Source organism: Vicia villosa, unplaced genomic scaffold (genome assembly GCF_029867415.1).
Source record: "Vicia villosa cultivar HV-30 ecotype Madison, WI unplaced genomic scaffold, Vvil1.0 ctg.000305F_1_1, whole genome shotgun sequence".
Classification (NCBI taxonomy): domain Eukaryota; kingdom Viridiplantae; phylum Streptophyta; class Magnoliopsida; order Fabales; family Fabaceae; genus Vicia; species Vicia villosa.
The window spans coordinates 146,722-172,859 of record NW_026705133.1 but is presented as its reverse complement, the minus strand read 5'-3'; the positions used below and the strand labels follow the sequence as shown (position 1 = coordinate 172,859).

The following is a 26,138-nucleotide window of genomic DNA, read 5'->3' as shown; positions in this document are numbered from 1 at the left end:
TTCCGTTTTACTGTTTTTTATTGGGCTGGTTCGATTTTGAACACCCCTACATTTCTTCATCATTCAAACACTCATCATCACTAGTTCCACTATCATCTTGCTCTATAAAAGAGTACTTAGAGCTAAAATCCATAAGAGCAATAAAATTCTTGTCTATCTCATTTACCTTGTTCTTCGTCTTCTTAATTTTCTTATCATGCTTATCTAAGCTTGTCAAATAAAGTAGTGATATCCAATGTCAATATATCATTAACTTCCTTGATTCTGGTGACTTTATGTTGCCATTACCAACTGGTTACAACAAATCTAATTTGACCTTATCAAACTATCTCTTGATCATACAACATAAATAGTTATGTCTAGTTGTTGTACGTATGCAATGAGAGGGTATGAAGATGATAAAAGTCTCTTTGTATATTTTTGGTTTCAATCCCTTAGAAATGATGCGTGAATGTGTGTGTATGGGTATTCGCGGTGCGGTTTTGGCGGTTTTTACGTAAAAAAATCATCCGAACCACAAGAGAAAAAAGTGTGTGGTTCGATTTGCTTCGGTTAACTTTTAGAAATAAAATCGAACCAAACCAAACTAACGCGGTTTGGGTTGGTTCGGTTGGTTTGTTTTTTTTAATTATTGAGTTATACATACACATATAGATGACAACATAACTTTGTCTTTACTCATTTATGCGTTATCAAATAACAACAAAATTCATCATATTTGGATAACAACTTTCCATTTAATATACATAAATAAGATTAGATAAAATTGGAATAAAAAAACATAAAATAGTAGCATAAAACAATATGAAAAATATTATAATTAAATAGAAAAAGAGACGAGTGAAAGATTAGAGAAGATGATAAAGAAAGAGCAAAAGAGATGTGAGATTAGAGAATAAGAGGAACATTAAAAACGTAATTAGAAGAGAGAACAATAAAATAAAAATAATAAGATGAAAAAAGAAAGAACTTAAGAGATGAAAGACTATAGAAGAAGATGTGATATGTACTTGAAAAAAAAGATGAGAAAAATGCGCGATACCCCTAGGCGAGATTTGAGAAGACTTAAATTGAAACCTTTAGTGTGAGGAAGGGAAAATCATTCGTGAATGTGTGTGTATGGGTATTCGCGGTGCGGTTTGGCGGTTTTTACGTAAAAAAATCATCCGAACCACAAGAGAAAAAAGTGTGTGGTTCGATTTGCTTCAGTTAACTTTTAGAAATAAAACCGAACCAAACCAAACTAATGCGGTTTGGGTTGGTTCGGTTGGTTCGTTTTTTTTAATTATTGAGTTATACATACGAATATAGATGACAACATAACTTTGTCTTTACTCATTTATGCGTTATCAAATAACAACAAAATTCATCATATTTGGATAACAACTTTCCATTTAATATACATAAATAAGTTTAGATAAAATTGGAATAAAAAAATATAAAATAGTAGCATAAAACAATATGAAAAATATTATAATTAAATAGAAAAAGAGACGAGTGAAAGATTAGAGAAGATGATAAAGAAAGAGCAAAAGAGATGTGAGATTAAAGAATAAGAGGAACATTAAAAACGTGATTAGAAGAGAGAACAATAAAATAAAAATAATAAGATGAAAAAAGAAAGAACTTAAGAGATGAGAGATTATAGAAGAAGATGCGATATGTACTTGAAAAAAAAGATGAGAAAAATGCGCGATACCCCTAGGCGAGATTTGAGAAGACTTAAATTGAAACCTTTAGTGTGAGGAAGGGAAAATCATTCTTAATCATAAGGTTAAGGCATAATAGGTTTGAGTTTGGGCTGGATGTAAGATAAGTGAATGTTGGTTGTTACGTAATGCGGTTTGGTTCGGTTTGATTCAGTTTGTAAATTACAAACCGCAGTCCGAACCAAATTGCACGGTTTTGCTAAAAAATGGTCCAAACACATCCAAACCGAATGCGGTTTTTTGCAGTTTTGGTTTGGTTCGGTTTGGTTTTGCGGTTTTCTATTGGGCCGGTTGGTTTTGAACGCCCCTATATATGTGGTTTTAGAAAGCAATAACGATAAAAACTGACATGAAAATTTATAAAATTTGACAATTTTAAGTCAAGGGAGAGACTCATTCGAATTGGGAGTCGACTCCAATATGCCAAAAAAAATTTGATAAAAAAATGCATCAGTAGGAGTCGACACATTCAAAGACAGAGTCGACTCCTAGGAGCTGGGGAGTCGACCCATGCTGTCTGAGAGTCAGCTCTAAGAGGATAGAAACTTTAAAGAGAAAAATTGCTAGAGAGGGAGTCAACTCACAACTCGAGGGAGTCGACCCATTAGTGTTGTTTGTCGACTCCTAAGGTCTATTTGTTGACTCATACTTGGCAGAAAGTTTTGTTTCAATTTTTCTTCAAAGGGAGTCGACTCCTAAGATGGTCGTGTTGACTCCAAACATAGTTTTTCATAAAAAAAAAACATATTTTTGACTTGACAAAATACTTTTGACTTGTTCTATAAGTGTCATAAGATGAAAATGCAACATAGACATGGTAAGATAAAATCTAATGTACAAATACTACATATTCCTAGTTTTGACATCATTTAAAACATTTAAGAGAGGATATTACACTCACACCTACAAGGTTAGCGCTTCAATGCTTAAGTCAGTGTTTGAGAGAGGTGGAAGAAAATAAGTATGAATGAGAAGAATACTTAGATGTGACTCAGAGTCACTCTTATATAGAGAAGACTGTTAGAACCGTCTCCGATTAATCGACGTGAGATACGAACACCTGTTGAATGTGAATTAACGGTGGAGATGAGAGTCTACTATTTATCAATTAATTAAAAACTTTAGTTAGATTGAATCGTTGTATTTGTATGGTCTTAATGACTTTTAGCCAACTCAGAACAAATGCTAAAAAATTATAAAAACATTTAATATATTACAAATTAAAATTCTCAATATTTATATTCTTCTTACTAAATCACCTATAATTTTTATAAAAAAAAATAAAACTATACAAAGCATATAAAAAAACACATATATACAAGTGAGTGTGTGACCCGTGGAGTATTGATAAGGACCCATAACCATGTGATGGGAAATGCTTTTGTTCTGGACAACATTACCTTATCCAGACTAGGCAATAGATAACTTGGATCCTTGAAGTGGATTGTTTTCTCCTTCACAAATTAACGGAGTTATTATATTATGTTTCATGGGGCTCCCCAGTTCCAATTTAATTCTACTTGTTTATATGTTACATATCTATGTATCTATCACTATCCTCTTAACCTGTAATTGTTGCTCTTTGATTATTGGTTTTTAACCGGCGACAACATCTTCACATTATTATTTATACAGATTATAGTGGCACATGGCCAATGATAAGTTTGTTTAATATATATTGCATAATTGTGCATTTGGAGATCCAATATCTTAATGTAATTGAGTTTCATTTAATCTTGTTTCAAATGATGCTAAAGAAATGCCAAAATGTGGCCTAATTAGTGTACTAACTTTTGAATTCAATACTCAAGTCAATTATAAATTGGTCTATGCCTTTGAAATATAATTCCAACTTATGATAACAATTAACAAGAAGAAAGCCATGAAAACAAGTATAGATGCAAATGAATATGATTTACATTTTATTTTTCTTGGCCTTATCTTAAGTTGGACATAATCAAAATCCAAATGCCTTAGATCAACTGGTCAATTAAGTGCTTATCCCAAAAAAAAAAAGTCAACTAAGTGCAAAATGGTGATAAAAATGAAATTGAGCCATGTAAGAAACAGGGCAAATAATCACACTCTAATGCCACATTGTTTCTCCAACTTTAAGAAAATATGATGATCAGAAGTGTAATATTCCCTTAATTTGAATTTGAATGCCAACATCTTAGCTCAACTTTTTAGCATAAGATGATGTACTATTAGTGATCAAAATCTCAAGAAAATCAAAGCCCACATGACTTGTTTGAGTTTTCAAAACAGTGGCCTCTAATGCAAGAAAGAGCTTAAAACCTTAATCATAGGAATGGTAAATGAGATGAACTATGAAAAGAATATGAGAGTCAATGACCAAATAAAATGGTCATGATGTGATGATGCAAATGAACTAAATTAGTTATCAGATGAAAATTTCAGGGTAAAATTTAGGGTATGACAGTTGCCCCTACTTAATTATCTATGACTTATATAATATGAAGAACCGAAGTATTCATATAATCTTTGTAAAAGATAATTAAGTATGGAATGCTCAAATTTTGTCATGTGAAAGTAAACAGACGGGGTAATGGGAATTTATGAGGGAATACCTTAGCTGGGGATATGAATGATTAATACACATCCACGGGTTAAGGTTTTGCCTTCAATGATAAATTGGAAAGTCAACAGTTGAGAAATTCTTTGAGGATTAACAGAGGATACTCTATTAAGGATATAAATGATCAACTACTCCCAATGCTTTTGCTGGTAGGCTGGTCGACAAAATGAAATTGGGAGATAACAAGATCGTATTCGACTTGAGAGCAGATGCTTAGATCAAAAGATAAAGACATGGTCGTCTTCAACTCGAGAGGTGATGCTTAGATCAAAAGATAAAGACAGATATCATTTTCAACTCAAGAGTTGATGCTTAGATAAAAGGATAAAGACAAAGATCGTCTTCAACTCGAGAGGTCATGCTTAGATCAAAGGATAAAAACAAAGATGGTTTTCAACTCAAGCATTGATGCTTAAATAAAAAGATAAAGACAAAGATCGTATTCAACTCGAGAGTTGATGCTTAGGTCAAAAGATAAAGACAAGATCGTTTTCAACTTGAGAGTTGGTGATTAGATCAAAAGATAAAGACAAAGATCGTCTTGAACTCAAGAGCTGATGCTTAGATAAAAAGATAAAGACAATATCAACTTCAACTCGAGAGTTGATGCTTAGATCAAAAGATAGAGACAAATATCATTTTCAACTTGATAGTTGATGCATAGATCAAAAGATAAAGACAAAATCATCTACGACTCGAGAGTTTATGCTTAGATCAAAAGATAAATACAAGATCATCTTTAACTCGATAATTGATTCGTAGATCAAAAGATAAAGACAATGATTGTCTTGAACTTAAGAGTTGATGCTTAGATAAAAAAGATAAATACAAAATCATCTTCAAGTCGACAGTGACTGCTTAGATCAAAAGATAGAGACAAAGATCGTTTTAAACTCGTGAGTTTATGCTTAAATCAAAAGATAAGACAAGACAGCCTTCAACTCGAGAGTTCATGCTTAGATCATAAGATAAAGACAATATCGTCTTCAACTCGAGAGTTGATGCTTAGATCAAAAGATAAGGACAATGATCATCATCAACTCAAGAGTTGATGCTTTGATAAAAATATAAAGACAAGATCATCTTTAACTCGACAGTTGATGCTTAAAAAAAGATAGAGACAAAGATCGTCTTAATCTCGAAAGTTGATGCTTAGATCAAACGATAAAGACAAGATTATCTTCAACTTGAGAGTTGATGCATGGATAAAAAGATAAATAGAATATCATCTTCAACATGAGAGTTGATGCGTAAATCAAAAGATAAAGACAATGATCGTCTTCAACTCGAGAGTTAATGCTTAGATCAAAAGATAAAGACAAAGAATGTCTTCAACTCGTGAGTTGATGCTTAAATAAAAAAAACGACAAAGATCATCTTCATCTTGAGATTTGATGCTTAGATCAAAAGATAAAGTAGAAAGATTATATTCAACTCGAGATTTGATGCTTGGATCAAAAGATAAAGACAAAGATTTTCTTCAACTCGAGAGTTGATGCTTAGATCAAAAGATATAGACAAGATCGTCTTCAAATCGAGAGTTGATGCTTAAATCAAAATAAAACCCAAAGGTTGGTGCTTAGATCAAGAAAAAACTAATCATCTTCAACCCAAAGGTTAATGATTAGATCAAGATAAAACTGATCATCGTCAACCCACTGGTTGATGCTCAGATCAAGACAACATTGATCGTCTTCAAACCAAAGGTTAATACTTAGATCAAGACAAAATTGATCATCGTCAACCCACTGGTAGATTCTTATATCAAGAGAGTAGTGATCGTCTTCAACCCAAAGGTTGATACTTAGATTAAGACACAACTAATCATCGTTAACACATAAGTTGATGTTTAGATCAAGACAACACTGATCGTCTTAAACCCAAACGTTGATGCTTAAATCAAATATAGGAAACTCTTCGGGGGGGATGAAAAGTTCACAAAGACTCACTAGGATTATGAAAGGTTAACACCAACTCAATGGTTAGTATTTACTTTCAACAACCATATCGAAGGGTCTAATTCAATTGTTTTTGCTATTAGTAAATCGGCAAGAATCACTTACTATGCAGGGAAATGACTGAGGTAATCTACTGGGAATTAAAAAGTGGCATGATATATGCCTATAGTGATAGGACCTTAGGCAAGCATAAATTGATCACAGTTTGAGTTATGTTGTATGGTTGATTATGCTTTGCATTATGCAGGATGCATGAAAAAATTTGTAGCAACTTATCGTGGTACACTACTGGGTGGATATTATATGAGGTGGGAAATGCATGAAATGTAAGAATTTGTGCATGTGTCAAAATATCTAACATCATATTCCCCTACACCCAAAATCTTGAACACTCGGAATTTGAAAGGAATGTCATAAGGACTGCCTTTGTTGTGCTTTAGTTAGGGAAAGTTTAATGATAATCCTTCTTGAAGGATAATGATTTTGCATTAAAACTTCAAGTCATGATGGATTTAGATTGTGTTAGGCTTTAGGATATCAGTGCATTGCGTGGAAATTATTGATGTTCCTTGGTCATCTCAAAGTCAAAGTGTTTATGCTTTTTTTCATTACTTTTTATTATTCTAATGTTTTAATGCATTATTTGTCAGAAATCATTAACATTTTACAAACAAAAAGGAAAACACAAATGAAGGAGAAAGCTATAAAAAGATATTTTATCATACAATAAAATGAATCTTATACAAAGGATGTTAACATATCGGGATGTAAATTCCTATAAGATGAAACTACAAAGAATACCGAAATGGAAAATGGTATTAAGAAATATCTGAATTCCATTGAAATATGATAGATGTTATGTTCCCCATGGCCTCGAGCTTCTGATACTTTGCTTCTGAGAAGGATGGCTAGATTAATCTTCCCCGTATTAGTTTTTTGTTGTGGAACAAACTTGCGTGTTGTAGTCATTTGCCTCGTTGAAAGTTTGTAACTTTTATCTAGACCACTCTTTTGAGTTTTCCATCCACCAGGAAATTGCCCCTGTTTTTTCCTGAGACTCATTTTTAGGTTTTCGACTTAGTGGTTATTTCTTTTAGTATCTCTAATTTTTTCCTAGACTGCTCTTTCGAGTTTTCTGTCCACAGGGATTAGGGGTGGCAAAACAAGTCCGACCGATTAGGCATGCCCATTTTGCCCACACTTTAGTGCGGGCGGACCAAGGATTTAGGCCCTCACCCTCTAATTTGTCCGCATCGCCCCTTCCCGTTTTCTTCAAGGGCTTTTTGGGGCATTGTTACTGCCATATGAGTTTTCACCTTGTCCACTTCCTTGATTAGAACATTCTTATCATCCTCTTCAATAACATTAGTAGAAGGACCAGCATGGCCATGTAGAAGGTTGTTCTTTATATTAGAACCCTTATCCTTGCATGTTATGACTTGTCCATCAATTAGCTCTTGTACCTTGTACTTGAATACTTTACAACTCTCTATGGTGTGCCCTGGAGATCCACCATGGTACTCGCACCTAGCATTATGGTCAAAATTAGGTGGGTACATAAGTGTTATTGGCTTGAGTTTCTTATGAAACCCCAAAGAATTCTGAATTAATTGAGGAAGTAGTTCATTGTACGTCATTAGTATTAGGTCAAATCGGGGCTTTCGTGTTCCCGCCTGATTACGATTGTAATTTTAACCCTGACCTTAGTGGTACTGTTGAGGCGTTTTCTATTGGTATTGTTGAGGAATTTGTTGTTGATACTGATGGTAGCTCGTTGTTGATACTGTTGAGGAAAATAATTTGGAGGGGCTTGCATCACCTGTTGATATGGAGGTCCAGAAGGCTACTAGTACTAAACGACTGTCACGTAAAGAGGCTGATAGTAAGGCACTTGTGCAGGAGCTTGTGCCACTTGTTATGTGTTCTCCCCCTTACTAGATATGATAGCGTTGGTCTCGCCTTTTTTCTTTTTCTGGAAATTATTTGGGAACTTATTTGCCCCAATTTGACTTCTTAAAGGAACTTGGATTTGTTGGGTGAGAATATGGTGTAAGAAAGAAATCTAGAGGGCGTGAATAGACTTTTAAAATAAAGCCTAACCGATTTTTCAAAATTAAAGTATTAGAGGTTTTTCAGAGTATGCGCACAGAAATTTTTAAAGTAAAATAGAGAGAATTATACTTGAATAGAAATTAATACAGATAACCAATACAACAATTATAAATTGAATTAATGATGATGCACAAGGTATTCAATCGATACCACTAGTATAATTCACGAGAGATGAATACACAATGATCTAATTAAGGAATTTTAAACTCAACTAGTTTCTCAGATTTTAATCACCGGTACTTGTGATACTAAATTTGTTAGATCAAATACTTACTTGCACAGGAAAAAAAAGAAAAATTAAGGAATTAAAAGATAAAATTAAGAGAACAAATAGTGAAATATATTCAATAATATATGTAGTGTGCATAAACTATTTATAAGCAATCTCAAAACTAATAACTTTCATAGTTAGTAACTAACCATAAAGTTAACTATAATTATCAATTAACTAACTTCTATGAAACTCATATGTATGTTAACCCGAGTCTCTTATGAGTTGGTTAACTATGTTATCTTTAAGAAAATACTAACTATGGTTAGTTACTTGAGTCTATGAAACTCATAAGAGTTACTCGGGTTGGTTAACTATGATAACCTGAGTTTCAAATATATGTTAACCCGAGTCTCTTATGAGATGGTCTAATTTAATATAGATTTTTTTTTAAGATAACATAGTTGAGAGTGTGATGATTTATGTTTCTACTCAATAATATTTTTATAAATTTACTAAAATATATTTATGACATTATCAAACTCTTTTTTATGACATTGTTAGACTATATTTATGACATTATTGAGGGTTTTATATATGGGAAACATTACGTTACTTTGAATTTATTTGGATACCGATTTTTCAATCAATCAAATATTATAATTAAATATTATAACACATTTTATTTTTTAATTTTAAAATAAATTAAAATTTTAAAATAATTTAATAAAGGTACGGATAGTCAATTTAAACTTATAGATATCAAAGAATTAACTTTTAGTATTATAAAATCAAAAAATCTTTTTATATTATATTTATGAATTTATTCATATACACTTAGTTGTTCTTTATTTTAAAAATATCAATTCATTTATATGATACTCCAGTTTGTAATATAATCAATCCCTTACTAAAAAATGTTTAAGTTAAAAATTGTTACCAAAAAAAAAGTTTAAGTTAAAAATAAACAATAATTATTAAATAGCTTTAATTTTATTTCTAAACAACTTCAAAATTGCATGCAAAACGGAATGTGCATATGTAAATTTTCAACGTTGCTTCCATTTTAACCGCATCCAACTTCGCCTTGTCACATAACAAATTTCACTCTTTCTTTTAACAAAATAACAAACTTCACACATAGAAGAACAAAAATAAAATGTTTAGTGTGATCCGAATAAATCTGAGATTGAACGTCCTTCCGAACACCGTCTTTCTCCACTCCAACGCTTGGGAGCAAAAATAGTAACGCGACAATCTGAAAGAGAATTGAAGAATCTGAGGGAGGGAAAACAGATTACCTCACTTTAACTAGAACAAACCAAATGGTCTCTTCATTCAAGCAACGCATTATCACTTGGTTAATCCTAATCATGATAATATTGTACATCCTTTACTCTTCCAATCTTCTTTTATTAACCAGTGAAAAAAGAAATTGTTCCACTGCCGTTCGATTGAATGCAGCCACTGATGAACAACTTGCGATGATGGGTACTGGTAATATATCCAGAAGTACATCAATCACTGGAAATGAAGTTTCCCACGGGAAAAAAATTGTCAAAAAAAGAAAGGAGGAAGAAGAACAAGAGGAGGAAGAGTTGTCCGTTGATGAGTTATCTCAAAGACAAGACACGGAGACTAAACACATTGTTTTTGGGATAGCAGCTTCAACAAATTTGTGGGAGATAAGAAAAGATTACATCAAGGTTTGGTGGAAGCCTAATGAAACAAGAGGGGTAGTGTGGCTAGATCAAAAAGTGGACATACAGCCTGATGATGAATTACCAGAGATTCGAATTTCAGCAGACACAACAAATTTTAAGTATACAAATCGTCAGGGGCAGAGATCTGCTTTAAGGATATCAAGGGTGGTGACAGAGACATTGAAACTTGGGTTGGAAGATGTGAGATGGTTCATGATGGGAGATGATGACACTGTTTTTATAGTTGATAATGTGGTTAGAGTTCTTTCTAAGTATGATCATAACCAATTTTATTATGTTGGAAGCTCCTCGGAGAGTCATGTTCAGAACATACATTTCTCTTATGGTATGGCTTATGGTGGTGGAGGATTTGCTATAAGTTACCCTTTGGCTAAGGAGCTTGCAAGGATGCAGGATAGTTGTATTCAACATTACCCTGCTTTGTATGGTAGTGATGATAGAATGCAAGCTTGCATGGCTGAGCTAGGCGTTCCATTAACCAAGGAAGCAGGGTTTCACCAGGTAATTTATTAACACTCCTAATAAGTCAATTACTCTCTATTAACACTCCTAAATAACAAGTCCTTTAAGTAGGGATCATATCTCTTTTAGTATAGTATAGTTTAGGATGTATGAAGTACACATTTTTAGAAAAAATTTCCGATTTTTCATTGCACTAATCCATGTTATATTTTCCAATTGCATCATCATTTACCCAATTTCTATTTATGCTGCGAAATACATGTTTTGGCATAGCATTGCTCTTTGAGAAATGTTGCAGAATTAGACTTTCATTTTATACACCAAAACTCATAATAATGATGTTTATTTCTATAAATCTTTACTAGTATCAATTACTAGGGATGATTTGTGACTTGGATTCTCTATTTATGGAAGGAATTGAACTTTGCTTATGTATATATTTCTTGTTTGTTCAGTATGATGTGTATGGAGACCTATTAGGCCTTCTAGGAGCACATCCGGTGGCACCACTAGTGTCATTGCACCACCTCGATGTAGTGCAACCGATATTTCCAAAGATGGACAGAGATCAATCTCTGCGGCACTTAATGAAATCTGCGAAGCAAGATTCAGGTAGCATAATGCAACAATCAATTTGCTATGAGCATAAAAGATATTGGTCCATCTCTGTTTCATGGGGTTATGTGGTTCAGATTTTAAGGGGAGTGCTGTCCCCTAGAGAGTTAGAGATGCCAACAAGAACCTTTCTTAATTGGTATCGAAGAGCTGATTACACTGCATATGCATTCAACACTAGGCCTGTAACTAAACACCCTTGTCAGAAAGCATTCCTTTTCTATATGAACAGAACTCGATACGATCCAGTTAAGAAGCAAATTATTGGTACTTACTATCGTTACAAATCTAAACCTCCTACTTGCCGGTGGAAAATGGACACACCAGAGGAAATTGATTCCGTTATAGTTTCAAAAAGACCAGATCCACTTCGTTGGCAAAGGGTAAGGATGCTTTGAAACTCAGATTACTACACCATTAAAGCACTAACACAAACTTACTATACCGAACACAATAACTAACTAATACTCCTACATTGATAACAATTGAAGAAAATTGAATACCTGAATATAAACACATGTATTGGTGTGTTGAATATCATACATGCATAATGCATTAAATAAACTGAACACACACCATATAATGAGATATCAACCAACCTACTACTTTATCAACATTTGATATGAATCATTACAGTGACTAAATTATAAACTTGTTTTTGCAGTCACCAAGGAGGGATTGTTGTAGAGTTTCGCGTTACTCGCGTAAGGGATCAACTATGTACATATGGGTTGGCAACTGTCGAAAGGGAGAGGTTAGTGAGTTGATCCCTCAAAGTGGAAGTTGAGCTTCCAAATTCCAGTTATGTAGTTTTTTAATCTAATTTTTCTTAGCTATATTTGCATGAGAAAAAGTCCACAGAACACAATGAAATTGAACAATTGTCAATGTTCACAATCTCACAAGCTATAGTTCTTAACCTCACCCCTCCCCTTCCCTCTATGTAATTGTAAACTCAAAAAAGGAGACTATATTGCATAGTTTTTTCTTGGAATGCATTCAATGTAAGAAGTTTATAATTCTTCCCCAATGAAATGAAAATTGGCATAGTTTCATTTTAACTAAGCACAGATTCAGATGAAATCTCTATTCTCTGTCATCTAATGAGCATCCAAAAAGGAAATTGACACATAAAATCTTCAATCGTTTTTTTCCTTTACCAAAGAAAAAGGTTCTTCAGTTGGCGAATTCAATGGAGGCAAGTACATTTCATCCTCACCTGAAACATCTTGATGAATCGAAGAAATTGGTGACGATGCAGCAACAGCAAGTATCGTAAGATCAAATCGAGTATGATCGTTGGAAATCGGTGTATCCATTTGTCGTATGGTCGAAATCCTACCATCCTTGATCTCCAGATCTACTGTTTCCAAAATATCAAAGATCAACAAAATTGAACCAAACTATATTCAAAATTTCAAATCCTAAGAACCCTTGGTGACATTACTAATATATGAATCCTAAGAACCCTTAGTAACACATTTTTACTTAATCATTGATTACTAAACTTCAATTTTCCTTTTCTATTTTTATGATCACAAATCTGAAATTGATATCGCTAATCCGAAATTTTGAACTCAACGAAGGCGCGTGAAATTATAATTATAATAATACCTAATAACAAAAGAGAAGGCGCGTGAAATACGAGATCAACGAAGGCGCGTGAAAACTCGGTACCTGGAAAAGAGAACCACCAGAGAGTGAAGAGACAGAGCAGTACAAGCAAGGGAATAGTGTGAATCATCTTATCCGCCGCCGGCGATCGTGACCGAGAAACGTCTCTCCTTCCGGCGACGGTGCGTGTGTGATAAACCGGAAGCATATCGAGTGAATCATCGTCGGCGCTCCTTCTCCGTTTTGTGCTTTGTTGCTGTTCAGCGCCGATGTTGATGGCTCTGTGATCGTCGGAGGAACATCGCGAGTTTGAGGTTGAAGATCGTTGCTGCATTTCGAAGAACAGAGAGAGCGATTGAAGAAGAAGAAAAAGTTACACTGCCATTGAATGGAAGCTCGCGATTTGTGTTTTCGTTTAGTTCGTTAGGCTCGTAACAGATTTTTAGCGGGAAAGTGAAGTGGTTGTTCATGCCACGCACGTGCTTTATGCTATGCTATCCTATGTTTATGAGAAAATTGATTTGGAATTTAATTAATTTTGTAAATTTATATATTTTAACAGTTTTGTAAAATTAAATTTGTTTTGGATACATGTAAAATTAATTTTACTTAAAACAGTTGTATCTAAAATAACTTTTATATTTCTATAGGTATTAAGTCATAGAATTCTTACACAATTTATAGACAAAATAATGGTTTTATTATCTTTATTCCAAGCATTCATACTAGACTTAAGAATAGTGTATTACAAACTGAAGAAAATTACTATGAAGTAAAGAAATGGTTTATCACATAATTGCTGCTCTAAATTCTACCAATGTGTAGTTATTACATTCTAATAGCACATGTTATCTCCTAACAGAACAAAAGGTAATAACTAGGTCATACATGAACTGACCCAAAAAATGTAACTTCAAAGCCTAAATTGAACTCGAGCAGCAGAAATGAAGAAAGTGTAGGATTCCGAGTTAGCCTTCTGACTAGGGAATGTTTGGTTCATCAGCTGCGCGATTCAATTGTCCTAAAATATCGACAATATGACTCATTTTGGGCTTCTTCATAGAGTCGCTATTAACACAATATTCAGCCATACGAACAAGTGCATGTAAACTCCGCTCATTAAAGTTACCATTTAGCAATGGATCAACAATTTCTTCGTATCTGTCCCTATTACCAAATACTCTCTTTGCCTGAAAACAAAAAAACAATTCAACTTTTTAAGTAATATTTACAATGAATTTTAATCAAACCGTACCAGTCAAATTAATGTCTGGTACGGTTAATGAACTAAAATCAACAACGGCTTACCCATATAAGGAGACTTTGTTCCTCGGTTGGTCTTCTTTCATCAATACATTTTCTACCAGTGACGAGCTCCAAAAGAACAACACCAAAGCTGTGAATATCATTTTGGACTGTACAATTGCCTGTTGTAAAATACGCTGGATCTAAATATCCTACTGTGCCTAAAACCCTTGTCAAGTTACGTTCACGTTCATTAGCTGGGGCTTTTTTAGCACATCCAAAATCAGATAACTTTACAGTATAACCTTCCCCTAACAAAATGTTTGCACATTTTAGATCCCTGTATATTCTCCGAGGCTGCATATTACTATGCAGATACTGCAAACCCTTTGCTGTTTCATATGCTATTCTAACTCTTGTATTCCAATCCAGAACTGCAAGGTTCAAATCTGGATTACGGGTTAGTAAATGTGCTTCCAAAGATCCCATCCTAATGTACTCATAAACTATCATCCTGTGCTCATTCTCAGCACAATATCCAATCAACCGGACAATGTTTTCGTGGTCTGCATTACTCAGAAACTCCACCTCAGTAACGAATTCCCGGGTTCCTTGCTGGCTTTTCGGGTCAAGACACTTTATAGCTACTTCTTGATTCTGTGGAGCCAAGTTTCCTCTGTAAACACGGCCGAAACCTCCTTTAGCCACGCAGTTTTCAGCGCTAAAACCATCTGTTGCAAAGTGAAGTTGAACGAAAGGGAATTTCTGTATAGGCAAAGGTCCTAAATTTAAATTTAGAGTCTCCGCTTCTGCAGTAAGTTCATTGATTCTTGCAAGAGTAGCTGGAATCACAGTTTCAAGAAGAAAGAAAAGGTTACGAATCACGATATCGAAACTTAAGCATATTCAAATCTTGAACTTTGATGATAAGAAAATACGATGACCCACTTCGAAAAACATGATCTTTTATACAAACCCTTCATAAGAAGCTTGATTATAGTAGAAAATGCAGTATTACAAGAACATGATGAGAAAAGAACGTGTTAAAGAATACATTTCAATTGCATGCATGCATGCATGCATGATAATGTTCAAAGATATACGTAACAGAAAAGAAATTTACTTGCGGAAGTAGAGGCTGAAGGGGAAGCCGGAGCGGAAGAGGAAACCGGAGTGGGAGGAGATTGAGAGGAACGGGGAGAGTTTCCGGTTCGGTTGCGGTTGGGGGAACCCTTTGGGGAAAAACAATTGATTACCTTCTTCATCTATGAGCTTTAGCAAGAAAACTGAGACAAGAAGAAGAGAGTGAAGAAAGAGAGTGAAATCGAAAGAAAATGAAATGGAAAAGTGTGATAGTTATGGAAACTCTTGTCTTTTATATGAAGAGGAAATGAATACTTTGGGAGGGTATTTCTGTCATTTTGTGCATGAAAATATAACTGAATTCCTAACGGATTTGAAGTTTATTGATCACAGTGTAAGTAGCTGAAGTTTAATTTAATATTTTTTTTTTAAATTTAATTTAAAAATAGCGACAAGAATAGAATTATTATTGAAGCCAAATAAATAAAATACTGTAAGTATCATATTATTTATATTTATTATAATATAACATTTATATGTATAGGCTTGTTTTAGAGACTTTTTGAAGGATTTAAAGCGTGATATTTTTAGTTGAGTGAGTTTTTAAAAATGTCACACTATATCTATTTAAAAGTATGGTTGTTTATTCTACATTTAATGTAAGCTAAGTTATAAATTTATGTCATGTTAAACTATGATTTATTTAACAAACATATTTACATAAATTTAAGAGTGAAGCTTCTTAGTATTTTTTTTATATTCACATAATTTTAATATATATATATATATATATATATATATATATATATATATATATATATATATATATATATATATATATATATATATATATATATATATATATTATTATTATTAAAGGCTCTAATTTGATAAGACTAAGTTTGTTAAATTTAAGAATTATCACCTCTAAATTCTCAAACCTGAAATCATTTCTCTAATCAACTTATATGCACCTATTTTGGGTCATGTTAGCACACATCTGTCTACTTATACGATTTATTGCATGTGTTTTTTCTTGGGTTACAAGTCTCTCTGGTTATACATTATGATAATGTTGGCATGAATTTGCTTTATAGAATCTGAACATGTCTGATGACATGTACACAGATTCTATAATTCGAACAATAGAATGCATGTTGATTTTAAGTTTTGTAATTGTTTATTGTCAAATTGTCTAAATAGTTAAAAAAAAAATTAGTAGTGGACAATAACACTATGTTGATAACCTGCTTTAGAGGAAATAGAGACTCGGCTACTACCTCTTCTACACATGAATGTAAGTGTAAGATATTCACGTAGAGAGCTGAATCAACTGAGTCACGACATCAGCCTCAAGAGTTTGGTGGAATTTGATCCATGCAGTCGATTCAATTTAGTAGAATAATGTTTAGCTGTTGTATTTTTTCAATTCTGTTACGGGTTGCTCAAATGTATTAATAACATAAATATCATCACTTGTCATATTCGAGACAAAGAATAGTTCATTAATGTCATTCATGACACTAGACTAAGTTGTTGGGCTTGGCCTCCCTTCCTATGTGAAGAAAGACCCGAATATAAATAGTCTATTGTCTCACATATTTAAGTGGAGAGTGTCAATTTAAAGTTAAGAGAGATAGAGAGAAAATAAGGGTTCAAAGAGATAAAAGATGGGAGAAATTTATTTATGTTTTTGAAGCAACCAGACTTACTAAATCGACGATCTCCGAATCGTAAACTGCTGGATCGAGATCAAATTTGGAGGACATGTTCGCAACTCATGTATCTACCTTTTGACCGTTCAGAATTTTAAAACAAGGCATGAGTGGAGAGATATCTGCTTCACACTTAAGTTGCAGATTTGGGTAAATTTTCAGCTTTTTGATTCTTATTTGTAAGCTACTTTGCTTTGTGATTCGTGGTTGTTAGCATCTATTTGTGAATCACTTTAAGACTCTCTTGTACCCTTAATTGATTATAATAAAATTATTTATTTGCTCTAGACGACTAATGGTTCTCACTCTCATATTAAGTGGTTTTTCACGTTAAAATATTGGTGTTCTTTTGTGCCTTTATTTGTTTGATTTTCCATCTTATATTTGTTATTAATCTCAAAGTTCCTACAAGTGTGGAGAATTTTATATCCACTGCGTAGTTTGTTATTGTGTCTTAATTTCTCATCATAAGTAACTTTTTCCCGCAAGTTTCAACATAGTTGATCATGAGATGACCTATTAACATTCTTTTCTAAGATGTAGCACAAGGAGATAAGTATCTTCAAGCTAGCGAGATGGCAATGACACTTGGTGACTTGTCAATTTTTATGCATTTTTCTATCTAAAAGTTGAAGTGTTTTTTTTAATAAGCAACTCTGGATTAAGAGAATGGAGTGCTAGGGGTACTCCAACCCTTACAAGAAACAAAAAAACAATATCAAACAACCCCAATAATTTAGTTATAAAGGATCGAATTTTGTAACCTTTCAAACAAATTACACCTAATTCTATCCTTTGAAACTATTGCATTCCACCACCAAGAATATTAAATAATCATAAAGAAAATTTCATCGATGTCGATGTCTGCGTTGTTAAATACAATATCATTTATGTGCTTTCAAATACACCAAAATATTTGAGATAGTGGATGTGAAGGTTGAGCTACTTGGCTCATATTTGACGAAAACCCTTTATAAAGTTGAAAATACCAATGGGCAATGCAGAGTTCAACTTCCTTAAATAAGAGTTTGAGAGATATATATTATTTATGAGTGTTTCTTACGAGGAAGGTGACAAAATGGACGATCACATTCAGAGATAGTCATTAGAACGTATCTCATATTTTAGGTGGGTCTAATTAATTTCACATACAAGAGCACGGTCTACATCCACTTGGTATATTTTGAGTATTTTAGAGATTTGGAAATGGTTGATGACTATGTTTTAAGATACTCTTTCAAATTACATATTTATGTAGTTGTTTAATTAGCTATTAAGAATATCAAGACAAAACATATAGCATAGTATATGACATTGTTTCACGTAGCATATTCATGGAATCATTTAATTAGTTATTAAAAATATTATTTATTCACTGTTGTTTACTGATTTGTATATGTTGATGCAAACATAGATCTATCACCAATTTCCAAGTATTCATGAGCGAGAGTACAACCAAGAGTACATGGAGATTGAATCTTTTGTCATATTGAGATGTGGCAAACCATTTATTTCTATTGTATCTTTTGTCATATGAGATGTGGCAAACCATTTATTTCTATTGTGTTGTCTAGATTGCATCGACACTTTCTATAGACAAGAATGTAAGTGAATTGATCCCTCGCAGTTACGATTGGGAGGGAGTTGGAACCACTTAATGTCAGAACTAACTCTCGAATCGAACTATACCGGTGGTGAAAAGCCAAAAAAAGAATGCACATGAATTTATATAAAATGATGTGTTTGGTTCATCTACTGTTCACATCAGAAAAACAATAAATCAGAAAAATAATAAATTCTTTTTATCGATATAGTTATAATGAACTCTAACCTAATTGTAATTTACTGGACTCCTCCACATTTGTTTAAGATGAATGTTAATGTTACACGGTCTAATATGAAGGGCCAAGTGGCCAACGAAATCAACTCACGTTAGAACCATGTTTTCAACATACAACTTCAAAACAAAGTTGACATTAGTATACCATGCCATTTCAAGACCACTATTTTGAAAAAAGATGAGTTACATTATATTTTTGGGGAGGAAGCAGAGAATAGGTGACAGAACTACCAATCTTTAGAAGTAATAACAAAGAATAACATAGTCCTGGTTTTGAGATTTGACAGAATAGTGCAATTTAGAAGATGAAAAATTGTGCAAAGATCAGCGATTGAAAATTTAACAGCTTCATGAATTGATACTGTCAACAACAAAAAATAAAGCACACCTTTATAAATTGTTTAACATTGACATTGGCATAGTAACTGTTTTGATATTACAATCAGTAGCTATCCTCAAATTTAAGTTTCTAGAGGTTACCTTTCAACTCAAGAGTTACTGAATTCCTGATTATGATACACAATGTTAGGCGTAGAACGTAAACACGAACAAGGTCGACACTTGACACATTACAGATATGAACATGGGTTCATTGGAATTTTTAAGTTTACAACCATAAATTGAATCTAGAGCATTGTCTTGAAGTTTCAAATTAAATGTCAGTTTTTCTCGTAAAAATGGCGCCTGCCTACTCATAGATTCTTCTATACCATAATTTACAAACCTCCAAGCTTTTTCCATGGTGAAAGTGCAAAGCCGCTAGATGCAGTTGATGGAACAAAATCAGTCAAATAATGATCAGCAATTTGGTTGGTGTTGTTTGGGATCATCGTTAGAATTATCCATAGATACAAGTTCCTCGCTTTCTTTATTTTCTTCATTGGTACCATACCTGAAGAGAAGGGGTGGAATGGTCAGAAGTAAAACCAGTACTTAACTTAGAAAAGGAAACAAAAATAAAAATACAAAACAAATGATATGCAGCAACATACACTATTTGTTTAACAAATTGTCCCCTAACACGCGGCCGCTGATCTGCCAATTTTTTCCGGCTCTGATATCTAACCTGAAAAATAAACAAACGATGCTAAATATTGAACATGAATTAATGTTGGCATATGTACCGGCCTGTGCATGTTGACGATAAAGATCAAGTCATTGACACAAGCATTAAACTCATACAAGGAAACTTCAAAAGGCCAAAAATGTTTTAACTTGAAGTAAAGCCAAAATACTTCAATAAAATTGCATAGGATGCTTTAAAATGGTATTTTTATTACCAGAATCAACAAGCCATCAATTCAGTAATAGATATAGGAACACGATGAGCAGGGAATTACGACATATTTATTCTAAAACTGGACTACATATATCTGATACTGCGATCTTCAGCAAACTCATTATGAACCAAGTAAATAAAAATAGACTACCTTCTTTTCAAAGCATCTTTCTTTTCTCTTTAGACGAAACTTTAACAAGGCAGCCTCTCTCAATGCAAATCGTTGTTCATAAGACCCACTTCCAATGTTTACTTTATCAATGCCACTAATTCCAAAGCTCCCAGCCTCCACATTGCTATTTCTCATATTTATCATTCCGATTGTCAAAGTGTTGCTTCCGTCCTGCCCATTGCTCCCATGATCACTTTCAGCTGCACTTCCATCCTTCCCATAGTTTGTAGCTGTGCCATTACTTTCTGCTGGCTCTCCAAAGGCATTTGACATACATTGCTGATCATCTTTGGTTGTGCTTTCAACTAAGATATCATGAACTGAACGGAGATCTACTGCCTCCTTGTGGGCAATGCGGTTACAATGTTGAAGTTGATGCTGAGCATGCTCGACTTGAAATCCTTGTTCAAAGCCTCCTACCTGTCCTTTAATGCTTCCAGCACATTCTTCCTGGGCAGAAGTCTTCTTCTGAGATGTAGAGACACTATTATTTTGCACGATTTGGAGTTCAGAAGAAGTAAAAGAGCCAATCCCTTTCGAAGACTCGGGTTTCTTTTCAAAATTTTCAGGTTTAGTGCTAAGATATGTATTAGTGGAAGCCAGGTCGTTCATGTTGTTGCTCCCATTAGACTGTTGATTTGGAAGAGTGGCATTTGAATGAGATGTGAAGTTCTGTATTGTCTCTGTATTTGGTGAAACTGAACTATTGTCTAGTGGGGAACAGCTTCCTACATTTCCAGTCTGAGCCTGATAAAATGTACAGATAACATAAGGTTTGCCCAACCATTGAGATTCGGTTCTACACATTATCTTCCAGCAATTGGAACTGGCATTTGTTTGTCACAGTAAATATCTAAAACCATGTCCCGTAAATGCAGCTAAGATGATAAAAGGCTGCTGGGGAGCGGGTTCAAACCCGCAACACCCCACTTCTCCGCACTTAGCATGTGCGTTTTGCCGCTAGGCTCTTTGAAACAACAACAAAAAATATCTAAAACCACTGAAAGATAACTAAGACATGCAGCAAAGTGTCATTTCATCATGTTAGTTATGAAATGACTGGGATTAAAATAAGTAAATAAAACACAAAACCTTAATGTTTATAAATATATAAATCCCCTGCTATCGTGGGAGTAAGGACCGTAGAACAGTACCTGGTAAGCGGAAGCTGTATTGTATCTGCAGAACCAAGAAAAGAAAACACATTTAATTATGTAAATGTTATCAACCAATGTAATGCAACAATATATACTTTCCAAGAGAAGGTGATTATGCTTGCAGGTTTCCTCTTACTTGGAGAATGCCGACAGATCTGAATGTCTCAAAACATTACATTCATCACCTGTGACATGTTCAGCATCTTTTACTTCTCCCATCCTTTTCAATGTTAGTTCAAGTGATGGGTGCTGTTTGAAGCAACTTGTTTTTGTTTTTGCAAAACCAGAAAAACCATTTGAAGTATTCAAATCTCTGCTTTCAGCCTGTGGACTACTGCTATCAGTGACACCAACATTCATAGCCTGATTTTCCTGCATCCTGGTTCTATCACTGTCCTCTTCCGGTTGTACTTTTTCACGAACACTACTATGTCCTTTATTGAGTTGCATACCATCTGTATCAGACATCTTATTAACTCCTTTACACATTGGATTGTTAGACAGTTCCTCATGTGGATGCTTTTCTTGCATGTTCAATGATATTCCCATAGCTAAATCTTTACCCATTGCAATATCATCTGGAAAGTACAAGCCGTTTATTGGGTAAAATATCAAAATCAAAAGAGATAAGTAAAAAAAAGACAGAAAAGGATACTACCAAGGCATACCAGGATGATCAATCGGTTTATGGCACTCTTTTTCTGTGGCCTGGTCCCACTTACTACTACTAATGTTTTCAGGCTTTGGAAGCACCACTTGGGCACACGTGCTATCAGGAGTGTCATGAGATTGTTTATGAGGTGAAACTGGATGAGGGCTGCTGCTAATTTGAGCTAGATTTGTAGTCCATGAACTCTACACAAAACGGGGGTATTTAGATGAATAAATAATTTAGGTGAAACCCCAGTCTAGGAATTTCTAAAAAAAAATATTATGCTTCATTAAAAAGCAAAACAAGTAGAATATTAAGTAAATATTTATGGTTAACCATATTCAAAAGCAAAAACAAGTTACTAAAAATGAAAGAGGGAGTATATATCTCCAGTTCAGCATTCTTTTTTTTTAGAGAGTAGTGTATTTAGGGACAAGCAAAATCTTCAAAAGGGTCCTATAGTAAGGGACAGAGGGAGTATATATCTCCAGTTCACCATTCTTTTTTTTTAATTCCCATCTATAAAATCGCTACTCTTTTAAAACTCAACACATGCTGGAGCTTCAATTCTGAAAACCATCACTTTTGATAGATAGATACATCAATGACTCTGATGTTGAGTAATAGTTGTAGTGTGTGTTTGGTTTTGCGGTGACGAGAATTGATTCCGAGTAAATTGATTTTGGTTAAAACTTAAAAGTGAGTTGAATGCAAAATGATTTATGTTTGAATACATTTATGCAAAAGTGAGTTGAACAACAAATCTCAATGTAAAAATCACATTTAACTCAAAAGCTAGAAATCCTAACTCCAACTAGAATCAATTCTAAAAGCAAAATCAATTCTACTTTTGAGAAAACAAACAAGTCAAAATCAATTTTACACCTCTAAAATTGCTTTTGCTTCTTCCAAAATGGAAACCAAGCATACACGTAGTCTTCCATGTTGACTGGCTACTTGTGTTCAAACTACACTTAACTAATAAACAAAGATGATATTTGGATTTTAAAACTCATACGCATGAATGAACAATGCATTCAACACAGGATATTGCTATAGAATTGGCTTTAAATGGGGTACATACTTAACTGGTTTAATTAATAAAAATCTTAACATGTTAGATGTGTGCAATACCTGAGTTCCACTTCCTTTGTCACTTCCATCTCTAACACTCAAGCCTCTGCTTCCATAATCATTCTCATCACTGCTACCACTGTTGTTGTCATATGCACAGATGCTCCTTGACTTTGCAAATTTCCGGGTGTTTGTCCCACTTTCACTCCCACTATCACTAGACTGAGAAAGTATATTAATAAATGTTAAGGAATCTCATTAATTGTTGATGAATTAATTTTTATATCTAAGTTTGTCAATGAAATGATCCGTCAGATGAATATCATGCTACATAAATTAGTTAAGCTATACTATTTCACTAATACTACTTTAAGGCATATACCTCTATGCAATAAGAAACTTCGAAATTTGCTAGAAAGGAAGTAATGGAGTAATATTAATATTTGAATACTGAACTGGATGATTGAATGTTCAAGTAGTTCAAAGATACTAAGACCCACAAAATAATGATGCAGTAGGAACAATTACTATATTTGGATATCCAATCATATACTCAAAATCATGTTCACTTTCTTCCAATTAAACTGGGAAAGAGCATTCTTTCGCATTTGTTTAATCAAATGCCTGAGACATAAACGTAAAGCAACTCACACTATGGCATCTTCTCCAAACATGTTGCCAGAGGTTTTTAAGTTCATTCCTCCGAATAGGTTTCACTAAAAAATCAGCTGCTCCTTTTGACAAACACTTAAAGACAATACCCATAGAATCGTGAGATGACATCACTGCATGCATTTCAGTATGTTCAGTAAAAGAAAAGATCAAATGAGCAATAGTCATTGAAAATATATACTGCAAGTATGGCTTTGGAATGACACTTACTAATCACAGGAATATTCTTCAGAGCTATGTGGCTCATGATCTTGCACAAAAGACCTATTCCAGATACAAAAGGCATAGCTACCTCCGTTAGAACAAGATCAATTCGATTTCCTGGATCTTCTAGAACTTTCCACGCTTGAAGACCATTGGAAACAGCAGTGACTGTAAATACCAAACGTGAAATTTATCAAATTGGCATGAAATTCAAATTTTATTTGGATGATTTTTACATCTCAATCATGATTAATAAAACAAAACAAAACATATATACCTTCATAACCACAATTCTTTAACAGAGCACACACAACATTACGCGTGGAGTCATCATCGTCCACCAACAAAACTTTTATCGATGTAACAGGGAGAAACCTTTCCCAGTAAGTAACCGGAGCTCGGGGTAGTGGTTGCGGTGAAACCTGAAACCTCTCATGGATCTGACTCGATCCCTTCAACCCATTGTTTCCCTCCTTCGTTACCTTACTAAATCTCGTGTCATTTCCAGTTGACGATTCAGAACCTAGCCCTTCATTAACTTCGCGATTTTGTTCCCCCAAACTTTTATTCCCAACATTATCGTTCATCATCGTATCAGCCTATATCAACCACACTCAGTAAACAACAAGGTGAGGACTTATCAGGAATGCACAAATCCAATCCCCTTGTTGTGAGAACTGTGGATTCTCCATATCATGAGCACTTCACCCATCAATTTCTACAAACACAACCCTATCTATCAGTCAACTCGATACTTTAATCATAATTGTTAACAGAATCTCTTTTTACAGATAAACAACTTATTGATACCGTATACCATAAGCGCTTATCAAATAAGTGATTATGCATATAAGCTATAAGCTATTTTCATAAGATAAAAACAGAATCAAAAACCTAAATAGCATTTTAATTAGATCGAATTGGAGGGAAAAAAACAGCATACTCAAAGGATGATGAAACAGATCTTCAAAGCTCCATTTCCATTCCCAAGCTCCATGCAATAACTTAGAAAAAAATCAAATAAAAAAAATAGTCAAAGCTCAAAATCCAAAATTAAAAAAAAAAAAAAAAAAAAAAACAGATATATATTTTTTGAATGAAGGAATATGAGAAATTGAGTAAAAGAGATTCTAACATTTCTTCTTTTGGTTTTTTTGCTTAATCTGTATAAGAAAAATTGTTGATAAAAAAGGAAAAGACTTTGTTTGACTGGGGGTAGAGAATGAGAAGAAATAGGTAAAGCAAAGTGAGAGAGAGAAAAGGAGAAGGAGAGAGATAGTGGGAGAAGATATTATTGTGAAGAAGCTGACGTGTAGAAAATGGAGGTGTGAATTCCATATGGGAAGATGGGCCTACGTGACGTGGCAATGTGAGTGGCTGTGATGGTGTGAGCTGGATGTATATAATATCAAAATCTGATAGGTTAGATGGAGGAACTCGAATCTTATACGATCTTGTACCATGTGGTTCACTTAACTCACTTGTAAGTTTTTTCAAGCTAGTCTAGTGTTTCCCTCCTATGTTTTTAAAAGCCTCCAAAATTTATTTCTTATATTTATTTGGGAATTTCTCATTGCATCGTGTACTGTGAAAAACACTCCATAAATTTCTATAATAATTTTCGGATATGCATATTCGAATGTGTCATTTTTATATTTTTAAATATTTTGAATATACATATCCGAAAATTTTATAAATCAATTTCAGTAATGCGCATTCGAAATGTGCTTTGTCTTTCATTTTTTTTAAAACTATAAAATTATATTGTTATAATCGGAAAAACGTAGTAACTAAAATTAATACCTCCTTTTATTTGATAAAATATAATGGAAATAAAAAATATGCAGACTAGAATAAAATATCGATATCGAAATATAGTAATAGTTGTTCGAATAAGTGCAAAATGTCGAAATATTACAACACAAAAAAAAGTCATAAATAAAACATGGGTTACTACTACTGAGTATGTCTAATACAAACTCCCTGCGACCTCCTCTGCCTCTTATATGTCGCCGCACTAGACGCCTCACTGACCATCCTC

At 33.7% G+C, this 26,138-nt stretch overlaps 3 protein-coding genes across 3 annotated transcripts; 1 reads left to right on the top strand and 2 right to left on the bottom strand.

The window, feature by feature from the left end:
• Positions 1-9,767: 9,767 nt before the first annotated feature.
• Positions 9,768-12,410, top strand: LOC131626540 (uncharacterized). Its single transcript, XM_058897363.1, has 3 exons — positions 9,768-10,814; positions 11,231-11,773; positions 12,055-12,410. The coding sequence occupies exons 1-3, from the start codon at positions 9,915-9,917 to the stop codon at positions 12,175-12,177; spliced, it is 1,566 nt and encodes a 521-aa protein (XP_058753346.1). The 5' UTR covers positions 9,768-9,914; the 3' UTR covers positions 12,178-12,410.
• Positions 12,411-13,984: 1,574 nt separating this feature from the next.
• LOC131626557 (probable serine/threonine-protein kinase PBL5) lies at positions 13,985-15,514 on the bottom strand. Its single transcript, XM_058897380.1, has 3 exons — positions 15,373-15,514; positions 14,313-15,091; positions 13,985-14,194 (listed from the first exon to the last, which is right to left on the bottom strand). Exons 1-3 carry the CDS (start codon positions 15,512-15,514, stop codon positions 13,985-13,987), a joined length of 1,131 nt encoding a protein of 376 aa, XP_058753363.1.
• Positions 15,515-19,218: 3,704 nt separating this feature from the next.
• On the bottom strand, positions 19,219-25,197 carry LOC131626547 (two-component response regulator-like APRR3). Its single transcript, XM_058897367.1, has 11 exons — positions 25,041-25,197; positions 24,375-24,815; positions 24,104-24,265; positions 23,873-24,006; positions 23,282-23,443; positions 22,164-22,350; positions 21,632-22,073; positions 21,493-21,517; positions 20,318-21,085; positions 19,880-19,953; positions 19,219-19,779 (listed from the first exon to the last, which is right to left on the bottom strand). The coding sequence occupies exons 2-11, from the start codon at positions 24,685-24,687 to the stop codon at positions 19,686-19,688; spliced, it is 2,361 nt and encodes a 786-aa protein (XP_058753350.1). The 5' UTR covers positions 24,688-24,815; positions 25,041-25,197; the 3' UTR covers positions 19,219-19,685.
• Positions 25,198-26,138: the final 941 nt, after the last annotated feature.